A 24,553-nucleotide genomic window follows, 5' to 3' on the forward strand; every position below is an offset into this window, starting at 1 on the left:
TAAATATATGCACATTTTTATATATACATACACATCTATGCTGCATGGGTTGAGCCTTGTTCAACTTTGAGAACTAAGAGTAAGTTACTCACATGGCATGCACACAGCCTGAAAGCTTCCAACATAATTTGGTCCAAGTTCATAAATGGTAGTAATATTTGAAGGAGGTAAAACTTCTTCTAGAAAATGGGTGGGTCCCAGGCGCCAAACCAATGAAGCAATCTGGCGTTGTGCAGGTGGAGTGCCAATGTAGGCATAAACTGTGCTCACCACGGGGGGATTCACAGAGCCTGAACCCCCAGGAGTACTGTGAACATAATGAAGCTACAAAGCAGACAAAACAAAGGTGTGAGATGAAGAAAAACATTTTTACCAGGAAACTAATTAGTTTAGCCTGTATATTTTCTCATGGTCACCCAACTTTACAAATGTATAAATACAGGTTGAGAAAACTAAGAACAGGGTAAGATTCTGGGATATGTAACCACAGATGAAAAGATGTTGTCAAATTCTCAAAGAAAATGAAACTAATGCTAGAAATGGTAATAATTGAACATAGAAATACTATCATTGTCTGGTTGTTCTGCATGTCAAACTAATGATGTTTCTCTGAAATTTTAGGGTTAATATAAAAAATAGAGAGCTTCCTACTTTGAAATTAATGCAGTCTTAAAATTAGTCATAGGGCTGGGGTTGTGGCTCAGTGGTACAGCGCTTGCCTAGCATGTGTGAAGAACTGGATTCTGTTCTCAGCACCATATATAATTAAATAAAATAAAGGTCCATTGACATCTAAAAAGTTATATTAAAAAATCAGTTGTAACATTCATTGTGAGTCTGTTAACTAAAGTTATGGATGAAAATGTCTTATAGGAGTGAAGAGTTGTAAAATATTAGAGAAAATTTAGAAAAATGAAGTCTATGTTTAGTCTCCATGTAAAACAATAAACCTTACTGATTGACATTCTCAGATTTGAAATAACACTTCTGTTTACTGACAAGGTGCCTAATATCAATCATTTATAATATATCTATAATTAGATAGTGTATAAGATAAAAGGAAATCAAGTTGCTTCTTATACAAGCAGATCTTATCACCTAATGAAATGAGAGACACTTCCATTGACTGTTTTGTCATAACATCATCCCAGTGTTAGATCACATCCATGATTCTATATATTAAAGAACAGTCTCAGGTGATATTCATACAAGACTATGACAACTCATAGGGACAGCAATGATGATGATGTAAATATATCAGTGATTAATCTCCTATCCCTCAACTCTAGAAACTGAGGACATTTTTGTTTTTAGTGATGGTAAAATTAGAAGCAACCTACTAGACAATCTACAAACTCAGTTCAAATGTAGTCATGTAAATGAAGAAATAAAAAATGATGCCCATGGGATATGTTTTGGGGTTTATCATAATGAAACATTATGTTGCAATGGAACACTATTATCATAAGGAAGGAAATATATTCACAGAAGCTGTTGTTTTCACACAAGACACAACTTTGCCTTTGTTACTGTTTCAAATGAAATAATTAAGAAGGACACTACCTTTTCAAGAGCTTGATAGTTGAGTTCTGTAGAAAGTAACTACAGATTCAGTATGACTCATTCAAAATGTATGGGATCCGAAATATTTCAGATTTTAGTCTTTCAGATTTTGGAATATTTACATAGACTTTACTAGTTGACCATCTTTAATCTGAAATTCAGATGCTCTAAAATTTGAAACTTTTCATATATCATGTTAGTACTCGAAAAGTTCTAGAATTTTGGAGCATTTGGATTTTTGGATTGGAGATGCTCAACCTGGGGCAACATTCATAGTAATTTGGAACATAGAATTTCACCTGATTCTTTATTGGTTACTTCAATTTTCTTCTAATTATGAAAGTATAGCAATCTAGAGGATTGCTTATGCAGTCATTTATTTATATATCTACAATGATTATCAGAGACAAACCTAGGTGATCAAAAGCAAAGAAAAACCAATTCTAGCTCTAGAGAAATCAGTCTTCTAAATTGGGTGTCAACAAACTTTATATACAAACAGAGATACAAAAATTTGTGGTATATGTGTGTATTAAGAATTGTAATGCAAAAAAAAAGTACATGTATAAAGAAAAAAAAATAGCGTTACCTTAGATTAGGTAGAGGGAAGTGAAAGGAGGGGAAGGTAGAGGGAGGTGGGATAAGAAAGATAGTAGAATGAAACAGACATTATTACTTTATGTATATATGTGACTGTATGACCAATATGATTATACAATATGTATACTCAGAAAAATGAGAAATTATATCCCATCTATGTATGATATATCAAAGTATATAAGTGAATTCTACTGTCTTATATAACTAATTAAAACAAATAAAAATTTAAAAAAGAGAAATACAGTTTTCTAGATTAAATCATAATGGTAACAATGAAGTGACAAAGTAATGTATTCATAGTTTAGACATCCTGAAACTTGTGTCTCTAGTGTGAAAAAGAATTTAGCAATCTGACCCAAGGGCTGACAAAGTCAGTAACTCCTTTAGGACCCTATAATCCCTCCTTTCTCTTCTTCTTAATAAAATTATAAGAGCTGGTTAGCCACATGACTCTAACATATTGTTGAAACAGGCACTGAAAGTCAACTTAAAATTAAGATAGTAATCTTAAAAACACTCCCACAATCTACATTATATGTATTTATGAATATGTCAAAATGAACCCCAATATTATGTGTAACTATAATGTACTAATAAAAACATTAAAAATACTCCTGCAAAATACATACACACCCCCCACATATACACATACCTTCTTAAGCTATCTTGCAAACTGGTGCATTTAAAAGTATAATATGCTTACCTTTACAGTGTTAACAAGCTGTCCATCAATATAGAGGGCTGCAGTACTGTTTTTCAGCATGCCTTTGCTCATCACCAAAACCAGATGATGCCACTGACCCTCAAGTATAAGCTCTCCACATCGAAAGCGGGCACAGCATGGCAGAATCTCATAAAAAGAGGATTCTTCACTAAAATCATCAACTAAAATAATGAGGAAAAGATGTATAAAACTTTTGGCAGTATCCTCCTTGTTCTGATAATAATTCATATTCAGATCAGCATATTTTGATTTTTAAGCTAAAATAAAATGATGATGCACATGAAGATTCCCTGTTCACTTAATAACCATGGCTGTAGTAAGAAATAAAGCCTAGAATCTAGGCATGCTCTCATCTGCTAAAGTACTTACAATTACATTCAAAGAAAGTTACAATAGCTAATGAAGTAAAAAAGAAACAAGCTAAATGGATGATAAAAGTTATCATAAACAATAAAAAGAGACTAGTTGACACCAAAACCAAAAATAAACAAGTGGGACTACATCGATCTGTACAGCTTCTGTACAGAAAAGGAAACAATCAACATAGTGAAAAGGCAATTTACAGAATGACATAAAATACACACAAGCTACATATCTGATAAGGGGTAATTTCTAATATATACATACATAACTCAAACAACTTGATAATAAAGAAGCTAGTAGATGAATTTCTTCTAAGACACAAAAAATAGCTGACAGGTACACAAACACAAGCTCAACATCACTAATCATCAGAAAAATACAAACAAAAATCGAAATAATTTAGCACTTCACACCTGTCAGGATGGCTATCATCAAAAAACAAAAAATAAGCAATGGTGGGGAGGATGAGAAATTGGAAGTCTTGGGCACTGTTGGTGGAAAAGCAAAAGGGTTTTCTGTCATGATATAGAAAACAGCATGGAGGTTCTTCAACAAATTGAAAGTAAAACTACCAGATGATCTAGCAATCCCACTTCTGGGTATTTATCCAAAAAAACTTAAATCATGATCTCAAAGAGACACTATATAAAGCACTATATTAACTATATTACAGAATGGCAGCAAAAGGTCATTCTGCCTTAAAAATATTAAAATGAAGTTTTTATACTTTCTAGATTCAAAGGAGAAAATAGAAAAAGACAAATACTGACCATAATTTTGGAGTAATTCCTCTTTAGTGGAAACAATCAGAGACCGGTCTTTTGCTGACAGAACTATAGCAAGGCACACATAATGCTGCTCAGAAGAATTTGCTCGGCGAACAATAGTAAGGAGTCTGACGGGGTGGTTATTAGGAGGAGAACTGAAGTGTTCAATACAAAACCAGCTAGAATAGCTTAAGCCAGATGGAGGAGGGAAGAATCTTTCACCTGAAATAAAAGTGGCAAAATAAAAATGAAGGAGTGTTTTGACTCATATTTATATTTAAAAAGAGGCCAATGAAAGCATATAAAGGAACTACTGAAAAATGAAGTATTTACCGGAGCCAATGCCGCTGACCACAGCCCCATCATTAAGACATGTTGTGACAGCAGTATTTGTAGGGGCATTATGAGGAGCCAAACTAGGCAGAAACAGGCAGCTATTGAAGAAAAGACAACATATATATTAGAGATAACTATTTCTTCTCTTAACACTATGGATGTACCACAGTGAAATAAACTGCCAGTATATAAAAGAGATAAAAGATCAAAAAATAAATCTGAATATCTAGAAAAACCCTTCCTGTGTTTTAATTATGTGAGAGTATTAAACAAAATGCTTTAAAATCTCTAACAACATGTTAGGTTTAAACTCTTAAAAATTAAGATATAATTTGAATATGTAAAACACAAATGTATAACCTCAATCACAGCATTAGGATAATTTAATCACTGTATAAAAACTTCCCTTGTGTCCATTTCCAATCACTATCTCTTCTTACCACTATTCTGATTAGTTTTGACTATTTCCAACCATCCATTGTTTGAAAATGACCCATGACTACATGTTTAAAATCCAACTACAGAGTTAGATAAATGTGTAAGAATCCCAAAAAACAATGTATACATGTACATATTATCTACTAGCAGTCTAAGAATTCACAGATCTAGCTATTTATAAAAATACACAAATAACAATAAGAGAGTTTGTACTGGCTCATATTTACATTGATAGGGGGCCAACTAAAGATAAAAACTTTATAATCTAGCTGTTAGATCTATTAGCATTTGTATCTACTTCGAGGCAGGTGCACTTAAACCTAGGCTAGGAGGTTTTCACATAATTTAAATTAACATATTATCTCTATATATTCATATTTATTATATCAGGGGTGTGCAAACTTTCAGGAGATGGCCAGATGAAAAACATTTTGTGCTCTGTGAGTTAGCAACTCTGTCATTTGCTATCAAGAATATCAAAGTCTGAAGACACAGTGCCAAAGCAGCCATACAAAATGCAATGTTCTAATAACACTTCATCCACAAGAAATAAAAAAACCTTACCAACAAAAGCAGATTTGGCAAATGGGCCTTAGATTACTGACTCATTTATTACATTGATTTACTTAACATAATAATTAATTTAAAATAATTACACTAGAAATCTTGAAATAGTATTCTCAAAGAACACAAATTATTTGAATATACATAGTATAGTATGTACCATAATTGGTAATTACCAAGTAAATTTACAACAAAAGATTCATTTGCAAAGTTACAAAGCAGAAAATAAAACAATAGAATAAGGTTATCTTACAATTTCCTTACCCAAACCCTTCAAGGGATGTGTCAAATTCAACAAATGCTGGAGTAACTGATGACCCGTGAAGTCTGATGTCATGCGGGGTTGTCATGGAGACCAGACACTTCACCCTGGTTAAGGGTACAGTGCTACCTTCTGCAGATTTTACCAGGCTCTTGCTTATCCGGTAATGGTTATCTTCAGGTAAGCTAAAAACACTATCAGAACCCAGACCTTCCAGAGATGTGATCATACTATCTGTAAGTCAAAGAAAATCTCTTAGTGAAAATACCATGCAGAATTTTAAAATAACTTTACAAGGCTAATTTATCTTTAAATACCATTTTTAAATTTCAATATGTAATTATTTTCTTTTTAAATACTAAGGGCACTAACCAAGTTTAATGTACTTTATGTTCCTTTTTAAACTTAAATAGGCTATTCCCTTTTTTACTTAAAAAATTAATATGCACACTGCAGAAACACTGGAAACTAGAGTACAATTAAGAATAAAAATCACCAATAATCACCTGTTAAAATGTAATTTAAGAATTCTGTACTGATTTATAAAACAGTTTATGCTTTTATTTTATAAAACTACTTTTTATCATTTCTCTTAGAGAAGAAAGTAAAATATTCTAGAAGCATTACAACAAAAAGAAACAGGTTATCTTAGGAAAAACTACCAGAGATAAACAGCTGCAACTTGATTTCTCTATCTTCCCCCATTTGTATTTTTTTCTTTATAACTATTAAAATTAAATTTGTGATCACAAAATTGAATTTAAGAATTCCTATGTATGTGTAAATGGAAACAATTTCAAGAATGAAAACACAAATTTTAAGCAAACCGTCCTGTCTTCCTAGGAATATATCACAACTGCAATGGAGAACACATTCCCTGTGAAGTTGAACCACATGGGTACACGTAACTGTTTTTCTCATATGTGCCGGAAATTCAGACAACCATGAAAATATTAATTTTCTCAGGGAAAGGAGCTATTTTTCATTTTTATTCTTATCAAGAGATAATAATTCTTAAGAATGATGTAAAGTACAAGTATAACACACAAAATATATATAAAGGTCTTGGGATATAGCTCAGTGGTTTGAGGGCTTGCCTAGTATGTGCAGGGCCCTGGGTTCAATCCCCAGTACCATGTACATACATACATATATACATACCATGTATATTAATTATTACAATAATAGTTACAAAAACTGAAGTACTTTGTTTTCTGCTAAACTGTATTGAAATTCAAAAGCTCGTAAAGCTTCCATAACACAGTAGTTGTTAATCACTGGTAATAAACAGCAGGAAGAATAAGACTGAAATAATGGTTGAATCTCTCTGACTTCAGAATTCTCACCCCCAAAATCAAGGAGTTGATCTAAGATGACCTCTACAAAGCAACCAGTCTACTTTTCTAAATATTCTTTTGCCTGTTTCACTAGTAATACTCACCTTAATCTATCAAAACACAAGTGTTATTATCATGGCTAACAATAATACAAAATGATGTAGAAAGTAAAAATGAGCAAAACTACAGAATTAACCTGGAGAGGAAATCCAGTGCAACTGGCTTCCCTGGGAACACCTCTGGAGTGGACGGTCTCCATGACAGCCTGGTATTCAGTGCCTGCATTCTGCTAACTCCCCAGATCAGGTTTCTATCAGCCTAATGCAAAATCTTCTCCTTGGAGGCTTCTCAGCAATACTTACTACATCTCTCCCTATGAAGCTTCCATCTGCTATTTTCCTATGAGGTTCTCTATTCATTTTAAAAACATTGGCATTTCATTCTCAATCTTGTTTATATTAATTCTTGCCATTGGATGGGAGGATGTCACAACATCTATATGAATAACCCATCTCACACAGACTGTATTGTCCAATGAGCATTTACCTATGCTTCATACCTGAAACTACCAGGCTTCACTTATTTCCCCATCAGAACTACGACTCCTTGATATGGAACTTTAACTGTCTTAATCAGTATTTCTAATTTCCTGTCCTCCACGACTTTTCTGCAGCAGGTGTCCTGTAAATCCACAGCCTGGTAATAATAACCCAATCAACCATTCCCTAGTTTAGGCAGCAAAGGCTACTTGAGAAGCAAATCCTTGATCCACTGAGGAAGGGGTGCTCTTCCTCCCACACCAAGGCTTATTCTGCCCTTAGCTCTCATCTCCTCTGGATCCTTACACCACCAAGCTCCTCTCCCCCACCCTCACTTAATTGACTTGACTGTGTGTCTCTGTTTAAATAACAACAAACCCTTTCTGTCTTTCCCTTTATAAACTTGAAATAATATTCATCCCTCACATAATTTTCACAAATAAAAGAAACCAACAAACAGAATGTCAAAGTCAACTTACTTCTCATCTCTGGCTCGTAACACAGTGAACTTGGTTTGTGGACCCTATATTGCTTTAGCAGTTTTTTGTCCCAGGCACCACAATTTAAAGGACTTGCCAAACGTAAAAACTCTCTAAATAAGAAACAGAGCAAAGTTATTCTTTGACTGAGACTATATATAATTCAGAAAACAAATATAAACAAGAAGTTAGATTTAACAAATTATAACAGACTAGTTAAATTGCAAAAGAAATGCAAAATTATTGTGAAATGACATACAACATTAACTTCATATTTGATCACTATATACCTATAGATCTACTAGGTAGTTTTCAAAATTCAAAAGCTCAAGTCCAATTATGTCTGAAACCAAACTTATACCTAAACCTATAGTTTTTCAGATGTTCTGCATCTCATTGAAATGTACTTGAATTTTCATTCTTTCTCAGGATTTTAATATTCAAAAAATCAGGAAATTCTGTTGATTCTACTTCCCCCAAATATCGTAAATCTTCCATCTTTTCATTCTTGCTAATACCATCCAGATCAATTACAGTATTTTTGTGTTCTTGAAGGAGAATCTTAATTACCTCCTGTGTCCCAGTTCAATCCCTTCATCACAACAGTTAGTACCTTTCAAAACTTAAACCTATTCAGTGACACTCCATTGCTTAAGTCTCTCAGAGGCTGTTCAATATTAGTAAATGGAAACCCAAAATCCTCAAAATGACTAGTACACTGTACCACACATAAGATGATTTCTACCTCAGTCCTAACATTCACTGCTCTCATTTTTTCCCCCAATCATAAATAGTTCTCAAGGCATACAAAATTCTTATAATTCCCTATGAATATATTCCTTTGTTGCTCTGGACTATCAAAATTGCCTTTCTTATTGCTGAGACTATTCTTTCCACCACTTCTTTCTTATCTGACTAGTTTTCTTCCATAATTTGTTTCTTAATTGCCATTTCCCCCACAAAGTCTCTTCTTCTGAGACACCCCTGCAAAAAGTCTGGGTAAGTTACTTATATAAACTGTATAACACTGCTTTTATAGAAATGAATACACAACATTTTAATTGCCTACTTACCTGACTATATTCTTTACTAGAAAATACATTTTGTGAGAGCATGAATTTTTCTTTTGCTATCTACCAATGTTTCCCCAGTTCCTAACATATAGTAAGAGTTTTAAAAAAGGATAATTCATATCTCTAGGTTAGGAAATAACAGTAATGGATAAAGAATATTGAATATCTATAATTTTTACAAATATGCTGCTTCTGTTCTTATTTCAAACATGGAAAAGATATAGACTATTATGAAGGACTACAATATAAAGTATACGGAGCATGTCCTCTTGAAATGTGCTGCACAGAGATATAAAAAATTGTCCAGGAATTATACATAATAGTATTCTTCAGTATTCTGTCATTTATGGCATCGTATACAAAAAAAGAATTCTGTATTTTCAATTTTCTCTGTCACCAAAAAAAAAATAAAGGTTTAAAACCCTGTAGCCATTAAAATGTTACACATAAGTAGTTTATGATCTGTGGCTTTTAAGTAGCAAGAGATGAGCACTATGGGCAGAATAAGCATTGGTGAGGGAGGAGGAGCACACTTTTCTCAAAGAATTGAGGATTTCTTTCCCTTTTTCAATCTATGGCTCATCACTTGACTATTCCAAGCATTCACTGTAAGAACGGATCATGTCCAAATGGCTGATTTTTCACTGCTTATTGTTTATCTTGCTATCTTGTACAAATTATTTGTATGAGACAATCTCTCCAACTTCCTCTACTTTTCAAGTAGAGGATTATCAAAAAGGATATGGGGAAATATCAATGCTACCCTCAAAGCTATAAGATTGAATCTATCCACCAGCTGACAGATGAGGGGAGTGTGACTGTCTTTCATCTTGACTTCAGGATGATGAAAGTATTGATGATTAGTATCATCAAGGCCGAGCACACTGACACAACACTGCTTGACAAATGTTTACCATATATGTTTTTCTTAATCCACCATTTGTTTGTGGATTAAGAAAAACATATTAAGAATGCTTGTAGAAGTATTATATGGCAGGAATACTTGAATAGTATTTAAAAATAATCTAATGAAGAGAACAGCATATAGTCCAAAAATGATAAAATGAGTACATTTTTATAAGAAAGAACACAATGATTTATGTACTAAATCTATTTGGCTATGTAATTACAAGAAAAATATAGAAAAAATTTAAAACCTAGCGAGTTTCATGCCTCAAACATAACGGCACTGTTTGTCTTGCACTATAAGAGGTTTTCAAAAATATACTTTTGGATGATTTAAAAAAAAACCCCGTAGTCATCTACAAGACAAAATATTATTCAGTAATAAAAAGAAACTATTGATACATATAACTTGTATGCATCTCAAGAACATTATGGTGTGAAACCTATCAATCTCAAAAGGTCACATATACCACATAACCTCAGATATATAATACTTTCAAAGAAAAAATCATGGAGATGAAGAACAGGACAGTGGTTTCTAAGACTTGGGGATGCTGGAAGATAAGGGAGTGGGTATGTCAATAAACAGGAAGCATTGGGAGATATTTGTGATATCTTGGATTGTGTGATGGTCACATAAATTTACACATGGAAAATAAAAGAGAATGGATGGATAATAAAGAGAACCTCATATACACATAGATATATCATACCAACATCTATTTTTTGGCTCTAATGCTGTCTGATAGTTACATGTAAGAGTTAACTTGAGGAAACTACATGACGGCAGCAAGGAACCTCTCATCTTTACAAATTATTGTGAATATCTAATTATTTTAAAACAAAAAAAGTTAAAGAAGTCCTTTCTATAAGTTATTACATAGAAAAAGTTCTTAAATATATAGATTTAAGTCCTACGTATAATTAACATGATTTTATTTTTAAAAGAAAATGAGTTTGCTAGATTTAAGTAGAAGAAATAACCAAGGGACAGAAACATTGTTTACTAATAAGCAGATTTGTTTCAAAGTGCTATATTTTAAGTATTTTGTCCACTTTTGTTGTTTTGCTTTTGCCCAGAGTAAGTGAATGTGCCCACCATAGTGAGAACTCTTGAATCATGAAGACTCCAGGAATGGTTATGACTGTGGCCAATTTAACATGAAAAAAAGACTTACTGACCTCAGCACCATGGGCTCCAGGGCCTGGGAGGCCAAGCGTTCAAACATGCGCTGCAGGGGTGGATGCAGAGAGTGGTCCTCGTCAGCCAGAGCAGCACTGCACCTCTGCAGTAGCCGTGCATGAAGACCAGCTTCACACATGACTTGCTGGTTTCTTTCTGTGTGCACCAGGGATTGTAAAATATTTGCCACAGCAAGTTGAAGGTCCAAAGCATGCTAAAGTCAACAAAGAAATCCATGTCACCATGGCATTCTTAGTGACATAGGTGACAGTTCTTCCTACTTGAGGCATACCTTTCAATATGAGGAATCTAGATGTTTCATAATATATTCAAATAAAATAAGTAACTATTTTATTAGAGTAATACAGCCACTTCCAGAACAGAGCCATGCAAAAATCCGATACTATAAATTTGGAGAAGCACACACAGCTGACTCCACACTCTTCCAATTCCTTTGGATCACATGACTATATAGCCAATAGTAGTTCTATTTTTACAGAAATATTAAGTGCAAAGGGTTTTTCTTTACATCTAATAGCTAAATAGCTGAAATGAAGGCTTATCATTTACATTTGGGACATTTTAGGCCCTAGAGGCCATACAACATTTTAACAAAAATAATTCCCTGAACTCCAACTCATCAGAACTTTTGAGTGCTATAAGCCAAAACAATTAAATAGCTCAAAGTAGTATCTTCAGTCATTTTTCTTTCTTTATCCTTCATTAATAATTTCCACTGATAAGCAAGATTTACAAGAGGAAACAATTATTCTAACTTCAGAAGTAACCATCTTGGTTGCCTCTGTAACTAATGAATTGTATTCTAATATATACAGATACACCACACATCCTAGAAGGTAAGACTCAAATAGCAAAATGCTGTTTTTTCCTTTACCTACTTTAGTATTGATAGGTTACACTTCACAACACTTTCCTTCTTCCTGCCCTCCCCCTCAGCTCATATATACACACACATTCCTTTCACTTATTAAAGATGGGAAGGAACCAACATATCCAAACCTACTTCTGGCTGTGTCACTGACCCAACAGAGGCCAGGAGGTCCAGCATAGCAAGCATGGCTCCAGGATGGATGATGACAGCATCAGAGCTCTGGAGAGGGGATGCTGCCACATGCAGTTTCAGGTCAGCAACATTTTTTGCAGGGCAGACAGGGGGAGTTGAGACAGAATGATATGCATGCCTATAAAAAGAAAGAAAGAAGAATTATTTGGCTTTTAATTCAGACTACATTCTCAATTAATTTTCTTCATCTTTTACTCACTGATAAGCAAAAAGCCTTACAACTCAGGGATGGGTTATAAACACTTTATGCTTGGAATATAAAAAAGTAATATTTTATTAACTCTCAATGAATCACATATAGACAATTTATCAATTCTTCTTGACTCTGATATGTCTTTACCATTTACTATTTGGGTTATTTCATTAAAAAATGGCATTACTCCAGGTGATATAAAGAATAGCTAAAAAAAATCACAGAAATAGATTCAAAGCTCTAGAAAGATCAAAGTTCAAACAATATTTGATGAGTGATCAAGTTAATTTAATCTCTTGATGAGACTGTTTTCTTTTGCAATTGCCTGTGTTTTCAATCCTTCATTAAACCATGGACAACACAAGGTCAAATCGTTTATGGTTTATTCTATAACTAGAGTAACTTGAGTCAGAGTTGGCTCAGAGTCCTGGGAACCTGAGGGTAAACATATTAAGCATCATGGAAGTTTTCCTTCAGATTATTTAGAATACAATCACCTCTTAAATAAATTTCTACTACCACTGACAATACTCATTCCATTTTTTAAGAACTTAGAAGGCATATTCATGTACTGAATGTGCAGGTTTCTTCTTATCAATGGTGTCTCCTTTCTATTTAATACTATTAATCTACAACATGAATTTTGCACACTTTGCATCTTGGCACTAAGGAAAAGATGCTTGTGGCTATGGTCTATGGGAGCTTGTTGTTCTGATGAGTAGGACTCAATATCTAATTTGTCTAATGCTGAGTTCTGTCACTGGGAGCAGTGCAGTTTCAGCTCTCTGGCATGAAAGCAGCTTGGGAAACGGACGCTTTACATCAGTGAATTAGTAGCAAAGAATTGGCAACTGCCATGTTTTCAAAAAAAAAAAAAGCACATTCTCTTTTTAAACAGAGATTCTAGGAAAGTATTCGGCTTCACTTATAAAACAGCACATGGACTCTCCTAATTTATTTGAAAGCATATCCTCTACCCATTCATTTTTTTCACTCCCTGTATGTTGATGTTTTTCATTCAGAAAAATTTAATTTCTAAACTTACTAAGAAAGATATTTCTAAATCTTGTATCCTTCTATGTTGCTCCCTTTGTCCTTAAAACATTTTGATCTACCTAGGAAAAAAAAAAGATTTATAATTCTTCTATCGTCTAGCAGAGATTCCCAACCATTGATTTCAGATATTTCATGAAAAGTATTTCATTATATACAAAAAGTAATCCAAATTTGAGAAAAAAGATTCTAATTGAATTTATACTTACTTCCAACTATTACTGAAGTAACAAATTTAATCCAGATTAGAACTTAAAGTATGACTAAACCAGAAAGACATCTTTATGTCTTTGGAAAATAAATTCTTTCCAAAAATATAACTATTATAGTGATAAATTTTTAAAATCTTAAATAACAATATTTTCATAAAGGAATTATGTGATTTTCAACCAGAAAAATACTGCAAACATTGTTAAAATCTAAAATGGTACTTATTAACTAAAATTAGGCATATTATGACAGGGATTAAACAATCTTAATTATTACTAAACCCCGTAGGGTACAACCACTTTTTAAATTTATGAATAATGGTAGATTAATTAAATAGTTAATTCACAAGCAAGAGCTAACACTGGCTAAGACAGTTCTGTCTTTGTTCAATGACATTTCAAAAGTCAGTTAATTTTTAAGCTGAATTTATTTTTAAAAGTTATAAAAATTGCTAAATATTTCAACCTAAATTCTCATATATTTAAGATTAATTTATCTCTTTTAGAAATACACAGTTAAATGTTTAAATTCTGAATCTGCTTAACTTTATCAAGTGTGCAAGGACACTGAATAATGGACTCCATATTTTCATGGTAACTAGTTCTTGTTAAATTTGCCTAGTAACTAGTACTTGTCATCTTTTCCTGCATGGCAGATCTATTTGGTATAGTTTTGATTATTTTGGATTTTGTTTTCACTTCCTCTAACTCTGAACACTGTTCAGCTATAATTTGGCTAGGTCTTTCTCCCCAGTCTTTAAAATAATTAGAGAAGAATCTTCAGGATTTTACATGGCAGACAAATACCACAAATTCAACTCTTTCTTAGTATCTCATTGTTGTACAGGTTATAAATACACAGTACAACAGTATTTTTTCCTTTTGCCAAAAACAAACAAACAAACAACAACAAAAAAAAACCCCATGTTTGTCCAAAAGAAAAAGATGTCCATGAACTGATGTGACTTTTTTTGAGAATTTCTAAAAAAAGTGTGACTAAAATTCTAATTTCAAAAGGTAATGTATTTGAATTTGTTAAGTAAAAGCAATGTATTATTTACTTATTTATGATTTTTATTTTTAAGTAAAATGAATGGAACCTGACTGGAATGACAACCTGAAAATGTTAACATGAATGGTATTAGCATGAACAATATCAAGGGTTTCTCATCTTTGGGATAACATCAATATGTAACTCTGATGGAGAACTCAAATGGATTAGAAGAGGCATTCAACTAGTTCTACTGATTCAGCAGCAGTTTTCCCTTAAGGATCTGATATTTCTACATGTAACTACTACAAACAATGAGAAAATATTTCTGATTTTTCATTTTCCCTTAAGGACCTGATATTTCTACATGTAACTACTACAAGCAATGAGAAAATATTTCTGATTTTTCATTTTCCCTTAAGGACCTGATATTTCTACATGTAACTACTACAAGCAATGAGAAAATATTTCTGATTTTTTAAAGCTATAAGTAATTATACCAAGGAAGAAAATGCTGTTTTCCCTTTTTCAACTGCCATTTAAATAGCAGAGGTTCTAATGGATGTTTTAAAAAAATGTATTTCTTTAATCTGTAAATCTCTCTTTTGTTGGTCTGAGTTAATATTTTATAAAGGACAATAGTTTTTAGCTCCTTACCATTTATGATATAATCACTATATTTTAAAATTATAATTTTTAGTAATTTAAACTACTTAATAATTAAAATTATTTCTCTAGCGTTCAGTAGTTCTTTGGGATAGTAAGCATACATTAATTTTCAAACACAAAAATCTCTTACTTTATTAATTTTAGCAACAGAAAGTTATAAGTAAATTTGAACTTATTTAGCTTCCTGAATTAAAATCAGTTATTAAAAAATATAAAAGAGACATGGCAAGAGCTAGGGTTGTGGTTCAGTGGTAAAACTCTCGAATAGCATACACAATGTGCTGGGTTTGATCCTCAGCACCACATAAAATAAATAAATAAAATAAAGGTATAAAAATATTTTTAAAAAAAGAGGGAGAGAGACAGACAGACATGGGCTGGGGATGTGGCTCAGTGATAGAGCACTTTATTGGCATGTGAGAGGCCCTGGGTTCATCTCTAGCATGGCCATTAAAGAAAGAAAGAAAGAAAGAAGAAATAGTAGTTTGGGGGCACAAATATAATGTATAATATTGAATTCATTTAAGACTATGTTGAACAATGCCATTGTTAACTATAATGAGATGTAAGCCCTAGTATAAATTTAAGAGGAAAGGAAACTATGTCTTTCTACCTACCTAATGAATACTACTATAGATATGTAGTCAATCCTCAGTATACCTAGGAGACTTATTCCCAGACCCCCTGTGGATATAAAAATCCATGGATGCTCATCACTTATACACAGTGGCACAGTATTGGCATATAAACTAAGCTCATCCTCTAATATACTTTAAATCCTCTCTAGATTTTTTTTATAATACCTACTATAATACAAACACATTACCTGAATAGTTCTTATACTGTATTGTTTAGGAATAATAAGAAATAAAAAGTCTGAACATGTTCAGAAAAATCACAATTTTTAAAAAATATTTTCAATCTGAGGTTGGTTGGACCTATACACAGAAGGCTGGCTATATTCCATGCTGAAATATAGAATGTGTGATGAATACTTTTCAGGCTCTAACTACAACCACATTCCTGTTTAAAAATCTGAACAAAAGTATAAAACAATATATTCATGTTTCTCTCAAAAGTTATACCTAGAGGTATTTATAAGAGTTATTACTTGAGGAAAACAGAGAAAAGAAGACTACTTGATGCCAACTGTAAGAACTATAATCGCTCTGAGAGCAGGTTGCAAATGAAATCTTAAATGAATGTTAATTGTATTTTTGTCAATCAACGCTTTTTTTTTTTTTTTAGATTTATAGGTTTTACATTCAAGGTAGATTGGATCAGCTTATAGACTTATAGGAAATGGATGAACATAAGAACTGGGGTAGGTTTTCTTCTTCACTTTTTTCAAAGTTTAGTTTTGACAACTCTCCATTAGAGAATCATATTTCAATTGGTTAAGCTTGATTAAGAAAATACACATTTACTTCCAATGCTATGAGTTCATTTTGGAGTAACAGTAAAAATCAAAGAATAACCCCCAACAACAATGAAAGAGAAAAGAAAAAGTGGACAGTATCTAAAGAGGAAGTACATCTTCATTTCTATTTTAATATATGATATGCCTGCTATAAAAACAAAATGTATAGTTGTGAATGACATGAATGACAAAATTCTATATGTTCTTCATAGTTTCATAGCATGTATTTTATTCTCATTAATATACAAAAGGGAAATTAATAACCTTAAAACCTAAAGAAAGTATAAAAAGAAATCAAATAGCCAGAACCCTTCTGAAGTTACAAACACAACCACCACATTAACACGTAAGTAAGCACAGGAAAAACCCACACAGATAAAGATTGACTTCTCTTATAAGATCAGTACCTTTTCCTTGACAAAGCTGGTGTCCCCCAAGGAGAGGGGAGAGAAGACTCACTTGTCAGGCAAGGAGGAATCTGTTCTGCACGACTACAGACAACAAAACAGACAGGGTGGTTTAGAGAGGTTAGAAGAGAGCACCAGGTTGGCAGTTGGTTAGTTTCACAAGAAAGTTTAATAAGGAGCATCCTCCATATTCAGCAGGAATGAGGAACAAGACTACACCTCATGCACTGAGTGACACAGAAGAGTATGCATGTATAAGGCAGGTGCTTATCCCTATTAATGTGAACACTTAACACATTTGTTAAGTAGAGTGCTGTAGACCCTCTTTTTAATAATTCAAACTAAAAACGAGTTATAGCAACTAGAATAAGTAGAGAACAGAAGTTGAATCTGATTATGCAAATTTATAGTTTATTCCTACAATACCACACAATCTCATGTTTTCCTGGAAGAAGAAAAAAAAATATATATATATATATACACATAAAGAGAGTCTATTTGGGGTACAATATAGAAACAATTCACTTATTAAAAAAAACTATGTAACTGGTAAAAGTGATGATGCTTAGAACAGATAACTTAGCAGCATGATCACTCTTACATTATTTTTAAAGTGAGAACTTAATTGAAAACACAGTAGAAGCACTGAAAATAGTGCTTTAGATAAAGTGGCTCTCCAATGTTCTTACTTAGAAACCTGGATTTTCCCCATCACAGAATTTGTCACAATACATTATAATTATTTATGTGACTATATTTTCAGCTAAAGGACAGCAAGGACCAAGGCAGTCTTGTACAGAACTGAATCCTGAATGACAGAATGCACAATGATTCAGCATGCAGGAGGTTTTCATTAAACACTTATTTACTGAGGGAAAGAGTAAATGACTCTGAAGGATCTTGAATTTGATGATTCAAGACTCTAATTAATATGACTCAGAGAGCTATATCACTTTTCAAGAATTATGAAATGTTGAGAATGAGGTTATCTGCCATTTGTCTGGACATAAGTATAATCATAAGTATATTCTCCTGTTGATAATTAGTATCTGTAAATCTACTGCACCTAATGTTTTTTAAGGATAAAGAGGAAAAAAAGAACAATAGTAAACATCATTAATAAAGGAAATTTCATAGAAATTCATTAATAAAGGAAATTGTTCTATTAAGTGCAATATGAGCTAGTTGAACCTGAATTTACAAATAACACACTTCCATGCTGAAAAACTTAGCATGATGTCAATGGTATTATTCCCAAGTGCTATGCTTCAAGCAAACAGGACAGATGATTCATTTGTTTTCATTTTCCTTTGTAATGCATAATTCAAATCTTAATGTGGAGCATTAATGCTGAGTAGACCCTGTAATTTGGAAGTCAGCCATACCTGTCAAAAGAATCTGTGGCTACTTTGTAGAGGTAAATAAAGAGTTTACTGCAGTGCCGTAAAGTGGGTGACACTGTGTCCACTGAGCTCACATCTTCCTCTAGCAGTCTTTGAAATGGCTGTGTGTTTGAGGGAAAGACATTCATGGCGCTTATTTTTCTTAGGTCTGAGAAGCAGCCAAGAAATCGAACAGCATCTGCCAACTTTTCATACTGAATCTCTGTTTTGAAGAAATGAGAGTTGGCTGGCTCATAGCGCATTGCTGCAGTCAATGTGCAGAACACCGTGTGGAGAAGTTCAAATACTTGATTCTGGTTCACTTTCTCCCAGCCATTCTTGGGGGGAGAGCTCAAAGATCTTTCCATAGCAACAAGCAAGGATGTAATGTACACAAATCCTCCAACTTTCCTAAAAACTGTTCTTGAACGATGGCTTTCTCGAAGGACTGAAAGGAGGGCCTATAGAAAACAAAAGACAAAAAGAAACATAATTAAAATATTTTTAAAAGTCAAGTATAAAAAGCTACTATATATAAATATCAAAGGGGAACACCAATCTGTGAACATTTGATATAAAGGTATTGTCATTTACCCAATAACTAGTTCTATAAACCATATCAAATATTGTGCTGATTAAAAAATGCCACTATTAGAGTCAGAAGATAACTTCAGGTAACACCATCCAACATTTCTTTTGATAGAATGAGGTTATAACAAAATGTTGGCTAAAAAGCTTTTTCTATCTGTAATTGATAATGCTATCAATTAATTCAGTGATTTCACAAAATCATATTATTAAATAAGTAAATTAAATATTTTAATCTGATTTTACACCATCATGCATTATACATGATTGTGTATGCACATATAAATTGATTTATTCTAGGAAGAATTTGAGAGATGATCTGGGTGGGCAAGATTTGAGGTCTTTTAATTCATATGAAATGCTCATATTCTCATGTCTTTGAAAAAGGATTCACTTCAGAGGACTTATCAGACATTCTCTCTGCAAAATGAATTGAGAGAAATAAGAGTATGCCCTTTCCCAGAACAGCTATAAGCAGTAAGAAAGAAAACCTAAAGCAAATAAGTAAATCAAACTTTAATAACTATTAGTTATTTATTGAATTGTCTGTGGTACTTTTAATTTTGCTTATTTTAAAAATACCACATTATAATATCACCTACTATTTTACTGGACACTTACCATGGACTAGGCACTGAGTGCTTTCATGCATTATGTTATTTAATCTTCTCAACAATCTGATGAATTAGATACTACAGCTTGAGTATCTCTTATCCAAAATTCTTGGAACCAAGAGATTTTTAAGGTTTATTCAGAATATTTGCATGTAGGGATGTGACCTAAGTCTAAATGTGAAAGCCATTTATGTTTTATATGCACCTTATACACACAGTCTGAAGGTAAACTGATGTTATATTTTAAAAATTTTTGCCATGAAACAGTTTTATAGCATGGAATTTTTCACTTGTGGCTCTTGTAGGCTCCATTCCTTTCCTTTCTAAGACAACATCAGTACTTGGAAGACAACAAATATCTATTATTACTAAGACACAATTTATAGTCTTCCCAGTTATTACATTTGAAAAAAAATCATTTTATTAAAATATCTAAAACATTTATGATGATATATTGGAAAGGCTACATAATAGTATGTCAATATATATAATCACCTTTTGAAGTATACTGCATCAGAAATTTTAAAGATTTCAATATATGTACCTAAGTCTTAATTTATTATGTTGAAAGATAGGAAATATGAAATTTGTATATGTAAATAAAATGTAAAACCACAGTATATTTCTTCCACTATTTTGCAAAACAGAAATTTCCACTTTAGTAATATTTGGTAATAATATAGTTTCCATATCCTGTCAAATTTAATAAACTGTATTTATACTTGTAATGTAACTCATATTGATAGAAGATTTTTAACAATAAAAAAAAATCATACAACCTAGACTGGAGATTAAATGCAAAAGCTACACAGAAAGCCTCGCTTCAAATTCTGACTCCAACATTCAACTGTTTTACCATACTAGTTACTCAGTCTTTCTGTGCCCAGTGTCCTTTTATGTAAAATGGTAAAAATAACAACAAATTAGCTTACTGTAAACACATGTAAAGCCCTTAACAAAATGCCTGGCACATAAGCCTACCGCTATCTTTGAAAACACTGGGACAAAAATTGACAAGTATAGTCATATATCACTTTAACAATGGAGACATGTTATGTGAAATTATTTCATTGTTGTGTGAACACTGGAGTGTACTTATATGATGCTAGATGGCACAGCCCATCCACACCTAGGCTATATGGTACAATAAAATAACTAGATGATAAAAATATTCACCTCCATTTTAATCTTATGAGACCAGTTATGTATATGTGGTCTGTCAATAGATCAAAAATGTTTGTACACAGCACATGACAATATAATTTTATAGATGACGAAAAGTTCAGAGTTAAAGTAAAATGTACAAAACTCATATAGTTAGTTATAATTATGATAGAGATTAGAAAAAAAAAGTGCTTATTAATCCTAAATTCAATACTCTGTATTACATCTTTTTGGGTAGATCCATCTCTTCCTCAAAACTGGTTATCTGTTGAGTATCTTACATTAGAGCATAATCTCAGTGTTTGAAAGCTTTCAAGTAAATCAAACTTTAATAACTATAATTGCTTTAATTGCTTAAAATCAATAAATGAGGATGAGTAGCAAGCATTAAAGTTACAATGATATCTGTATGCTCAGTGGTTAGACAAAATTCTCACTTACATCTGCATTAATTAATGAATGAAATTCAAATTTGTGTGTCAGCAGAATTGTATTATAGAACACATTATGGGATTTCAGGTTTGTACACAAAATAATTTCAAATTAAATTACATAAGTCTACAATATACGCAAGTTGAATAGAGGCACTGAGGCAGTCCTGAAAGTGGCAAAAACAGAAAATGAAATTGAGATCTTAAGTTCTCCATACTGCTTTTCAGCCCTAAAATTTCATGCCCTCAAAGAAGAAGAATGCTAGATGGCTCACATCAGCTTTTAAGAGTCAGCTGTCATAGTTTCAGGAATTCTGTGAGTTAGTTGTTAAAGGCAGTCATAATTGAAAAATAAGTTATAAATTTGCAACTAAGTACATTATTTTAAAAACAAATGTAATTTTCTATATTTTACTATTATCAATGCATGTGAAAATACTGTAATGGGGGGGTACTGTTCATCTCCCAATCCACATGTATCAACTTTGAGGCCTATAACAGGCATCAGTGGGAGTACTATGCTATGGAAATCAGTAAACACCATACCTCAGGTACCCCTCCAGCCTAAGTTAGTTATTAATATTAACTAGAACAATGCCTCAAAATTATGGATTGACTGATTACATCTTGTCTCTACCTGCCAACATTTTACAAATCCAATTAAGAAGGTATCAAAAGGGGGTGGGGGTGTATGTCAAAAACATTGGGAGGGCTGGGCTCAGTGGTGAATGCCTATAATGCCAGCGCTCCAGAGGCTGAGACAGGAGGACTGCAAGTTCAAAGCCAGCCTCAGCCACCATGAAGTGCTAAGCAACTCAATGAGACCCGGTCTCTAAATCAAATACAAAATAGGGCTGTGAGTGTGGCTCAGTGGTTGAGTGCCCTTGAGTTCAATCCCCTGTACCAAAAAAAACCCAAACATTGGCAATCTTAATATCTTTTGAAGCCCTTTGTTTTCTCCCCAAAATTCATTCAAATATATAAATGTTTATCAAATACTAATATTGAGTTAGACTTCTGTTTTGCCTATGAGATAAATAATCTTATTGCCTTTTAAAAATTGCATACTTGGAAATTATCATTATGCTCAAAACAGGATGAAATACACAAAAACATAAAGAAAAAAAATGCAAACTTTTTTATTATGGATGAGAAATTTAGCTAAATAAAACACAAAGACAATTCTTGTTATGTCTGTGTGTAAAAAGGGGTATGTAGGAGACCAGATGCCCCAAAGTATTCCCTTTTGTTTAAGAATTATTTTGAGCTGAAGGCAATTAAGAAACAGATACAAAAGAAAAGCTCTATGCCCTCCCCATCTGTTTAAAAACAGGACATAAACTTACATAGGCTTCTGCATTCTCCTTGCTTTTCTACCAAGAAGGATCAAGTTTCATCATGAAGACAAAATCAGACTCCTGTCAACCTAGATAAGGTGCTAGAGGAATCTACACGACAAACTTTAATTGCTAGTTGTTACCTATGATTCATTTGCCTTCCTATAATTTTCCTTACCTTGGTCCATTTCTTTTATCTTGTCTCTCTCTAAAATTCAGCTGTTCTTTGTTGAAGATGATATGTAACTTGGAGTTCTAGCCATCTCTTTGAGAACTACTCTTTCCCTGTGCATGTGACACGTGCACATGAGTTTACAGGCTATGTATGATCTTCTGCTTGTTTTTCTCTCACTAATCTGTCCTTATTTACAGGGGTCATTTCCAGCTAAGAACTGAGGAGGATAGTGGGAACATTATTTTTTCCTCCCTTACAGGTCAGAGTACGAGAGAGAAAGAAGTGTGAGGGTAGAAAGATAAGTCACCAGGGTCTTTTTTTTTTTTTTTCACCAGGGTCTTAAAGGTCAGATTAAACATGCTGTCACCCCCCCATCTTTTATTTTTACATAATTTTAGACTTGAAGAAAAACTGTAAAAATAGTTCAAAGAATTGAGATATCTTTGCCACATTAACATTTAACTCTTTTTCTCTTTCTTCCAACCCCCCACTCTCCTTTGCCCCTAACAACTCCAATGTATTCTTTCCTAAAAGGGAATTCTCTTGCCTATAATGATAAAAATTAGAAAATGGAACACTGAAACAATACAATTATCTAATCCACAGACATATTGTGTTTTTTGCCAAATCCCAGTAACACTCTTTATGGCAAAAGAAAATTCAAGATCATTCACTTCACGGAGGAGTCATTTCACCCTCTTTACTAGGGAACAGTTTCTGAGGCATTTTCTATTTCACTTTGGAAGAGTATAGGACAGATATTTTGTAGAAAGCCTCCCAATTTGGACTTACCTGATGTTTTCTAATAATCAAATTTAGATCACTTTGGGCAGGAGAAAACAAAAAAAGTGATGCTATAACCACTATGGAAATCAGTATAGAGGTTCCTCAAAAGACTAGGCATGAAACCACCATATGACTCCCCTATACCACTCCTTGGTTTTTATTCTGAAAAATTAAGGTCATAATACTACAGTGATACATACATACCCATGTTTATAGCAGCACAATTTACAAAAGCCAACTATGGACTAGCCTAGGTATCCATCAATGGATGAATGGATAAAGAATGTGATGGACATCATTATCAAAAGTACATGTATGAAGACACAAATTGGTATCAACATACTTTATATAAAACAAGAGATATGAAAAATTGTGCTGTATATGTGTAATAAGAATATTAATGCTGTCATTTATTTTTTTAAAAAAATTAATTTAAAAATTCTTCTGTCATTTGCTGAGAGTCATAGCCAGTCAGAATGCATGGCATTTTTGCCAGAATGGAGTGGTTGAGAGGTGATGCCAGCAAGCCATTGAGATGATAATGGTTATGTTAAGCTGTGTATTCAATTGTATATTAGACCCCTGCTGTCTGCCTCTGCCTGCTACTTTGGAGTTCTCCAGCTAATCTGGAGTTCTTGCAGGATTCCTGGAGAGTTCCCATTGGTTGGGGAACTTCTGGAGGAAGGATTTTGGGAGGAGGGATTTCCGGTTGGGGTGGGGTGTGTCCTGGAGAAGGCCGCCTGTGTGGCCTTCATGGGAGTTCGGAAATAAAGTTTGTTTCTGCTTCAGTGGCTCGTGACTTGTTCCCAGCCACAGCCAGACTGCAGCAGTCATTTATTTTTTTAAAAATCAATTAAATTTTTTTAAAGAAAATATGATATATAATACAAAATAAAGTTTTATTCATCATGAAGAA

At 33.1% G+C, this 24,553-nt stretch overlaps 1 protein-coding gene across 6 annotated transcripts in view; it reads right to left on the reverse strand.

Moving 5' to 3' along the window:
* Wdfy3 (WD repeat and FYVE domain containing 3) overlaps nt 1–24,553 on the reverse strand; it is a 260,148-nt gene that overhangs the window by 94,736 nt on the left and 140,859 nt on the right. For 5 of the 6 annotated variants that reach the window (XM_076865184.2, XM_076865186.2, XM_076865185.2 and 2 more), the window contains 9 exons: nt 18,546–19,003; nt 12,159–12,336; nt 11,134–11,348; nt 7,973–8,085; nt 5,620–5,851; nt 4,351–4,451; nt 4,021–4,239; nt 2,867–3,048; nt 93–324 (listed from right to left, as the gene is read on the reverse strand). In XM_076865184.2, the coding sequence (XP_076721299.2) occupies nt 93–324; nt 2,867–3,048; nt 4,021–4,239; nt 4,351–4,451; nt 5,620–5,851; nt 7,973–8,085; nt 11,134–11,348; nt 12,159–12,336; nt 18,546–19,003 (1,930 nt within the window). Of the gene's footprint in view, nt 1–92; nt 325–2,866; nt 3,049–4,020; nt 4,240–4,350; nt 4,452–5,619; nt 5,852–7,972; nt 8,086–11,133; nt 11,349–12,158; nt 12,337–17,160; nt 17,245–18,545; nt 19,004–24,553 lie in introns of all 6 variants that reach the window. The other variant, XM_076865188.2, reaches the window with a different exon arrangement.

Source organism: Callospermophilus lateralis, chromosome 8 (assembly GCF_048772815.1).
Source record: "Callospermophilus lateralis isolate mCalLat2 chromosome 8, mCalLat2.hap1, whole genome shotgun sequence".
Classification (NCBI taxonomy): Eukaryota; Metazoa; Chordata; class Mammalia; order Rodentia; family Sciuridae; genus Callospermophilus; species Callospermophilus lateralis.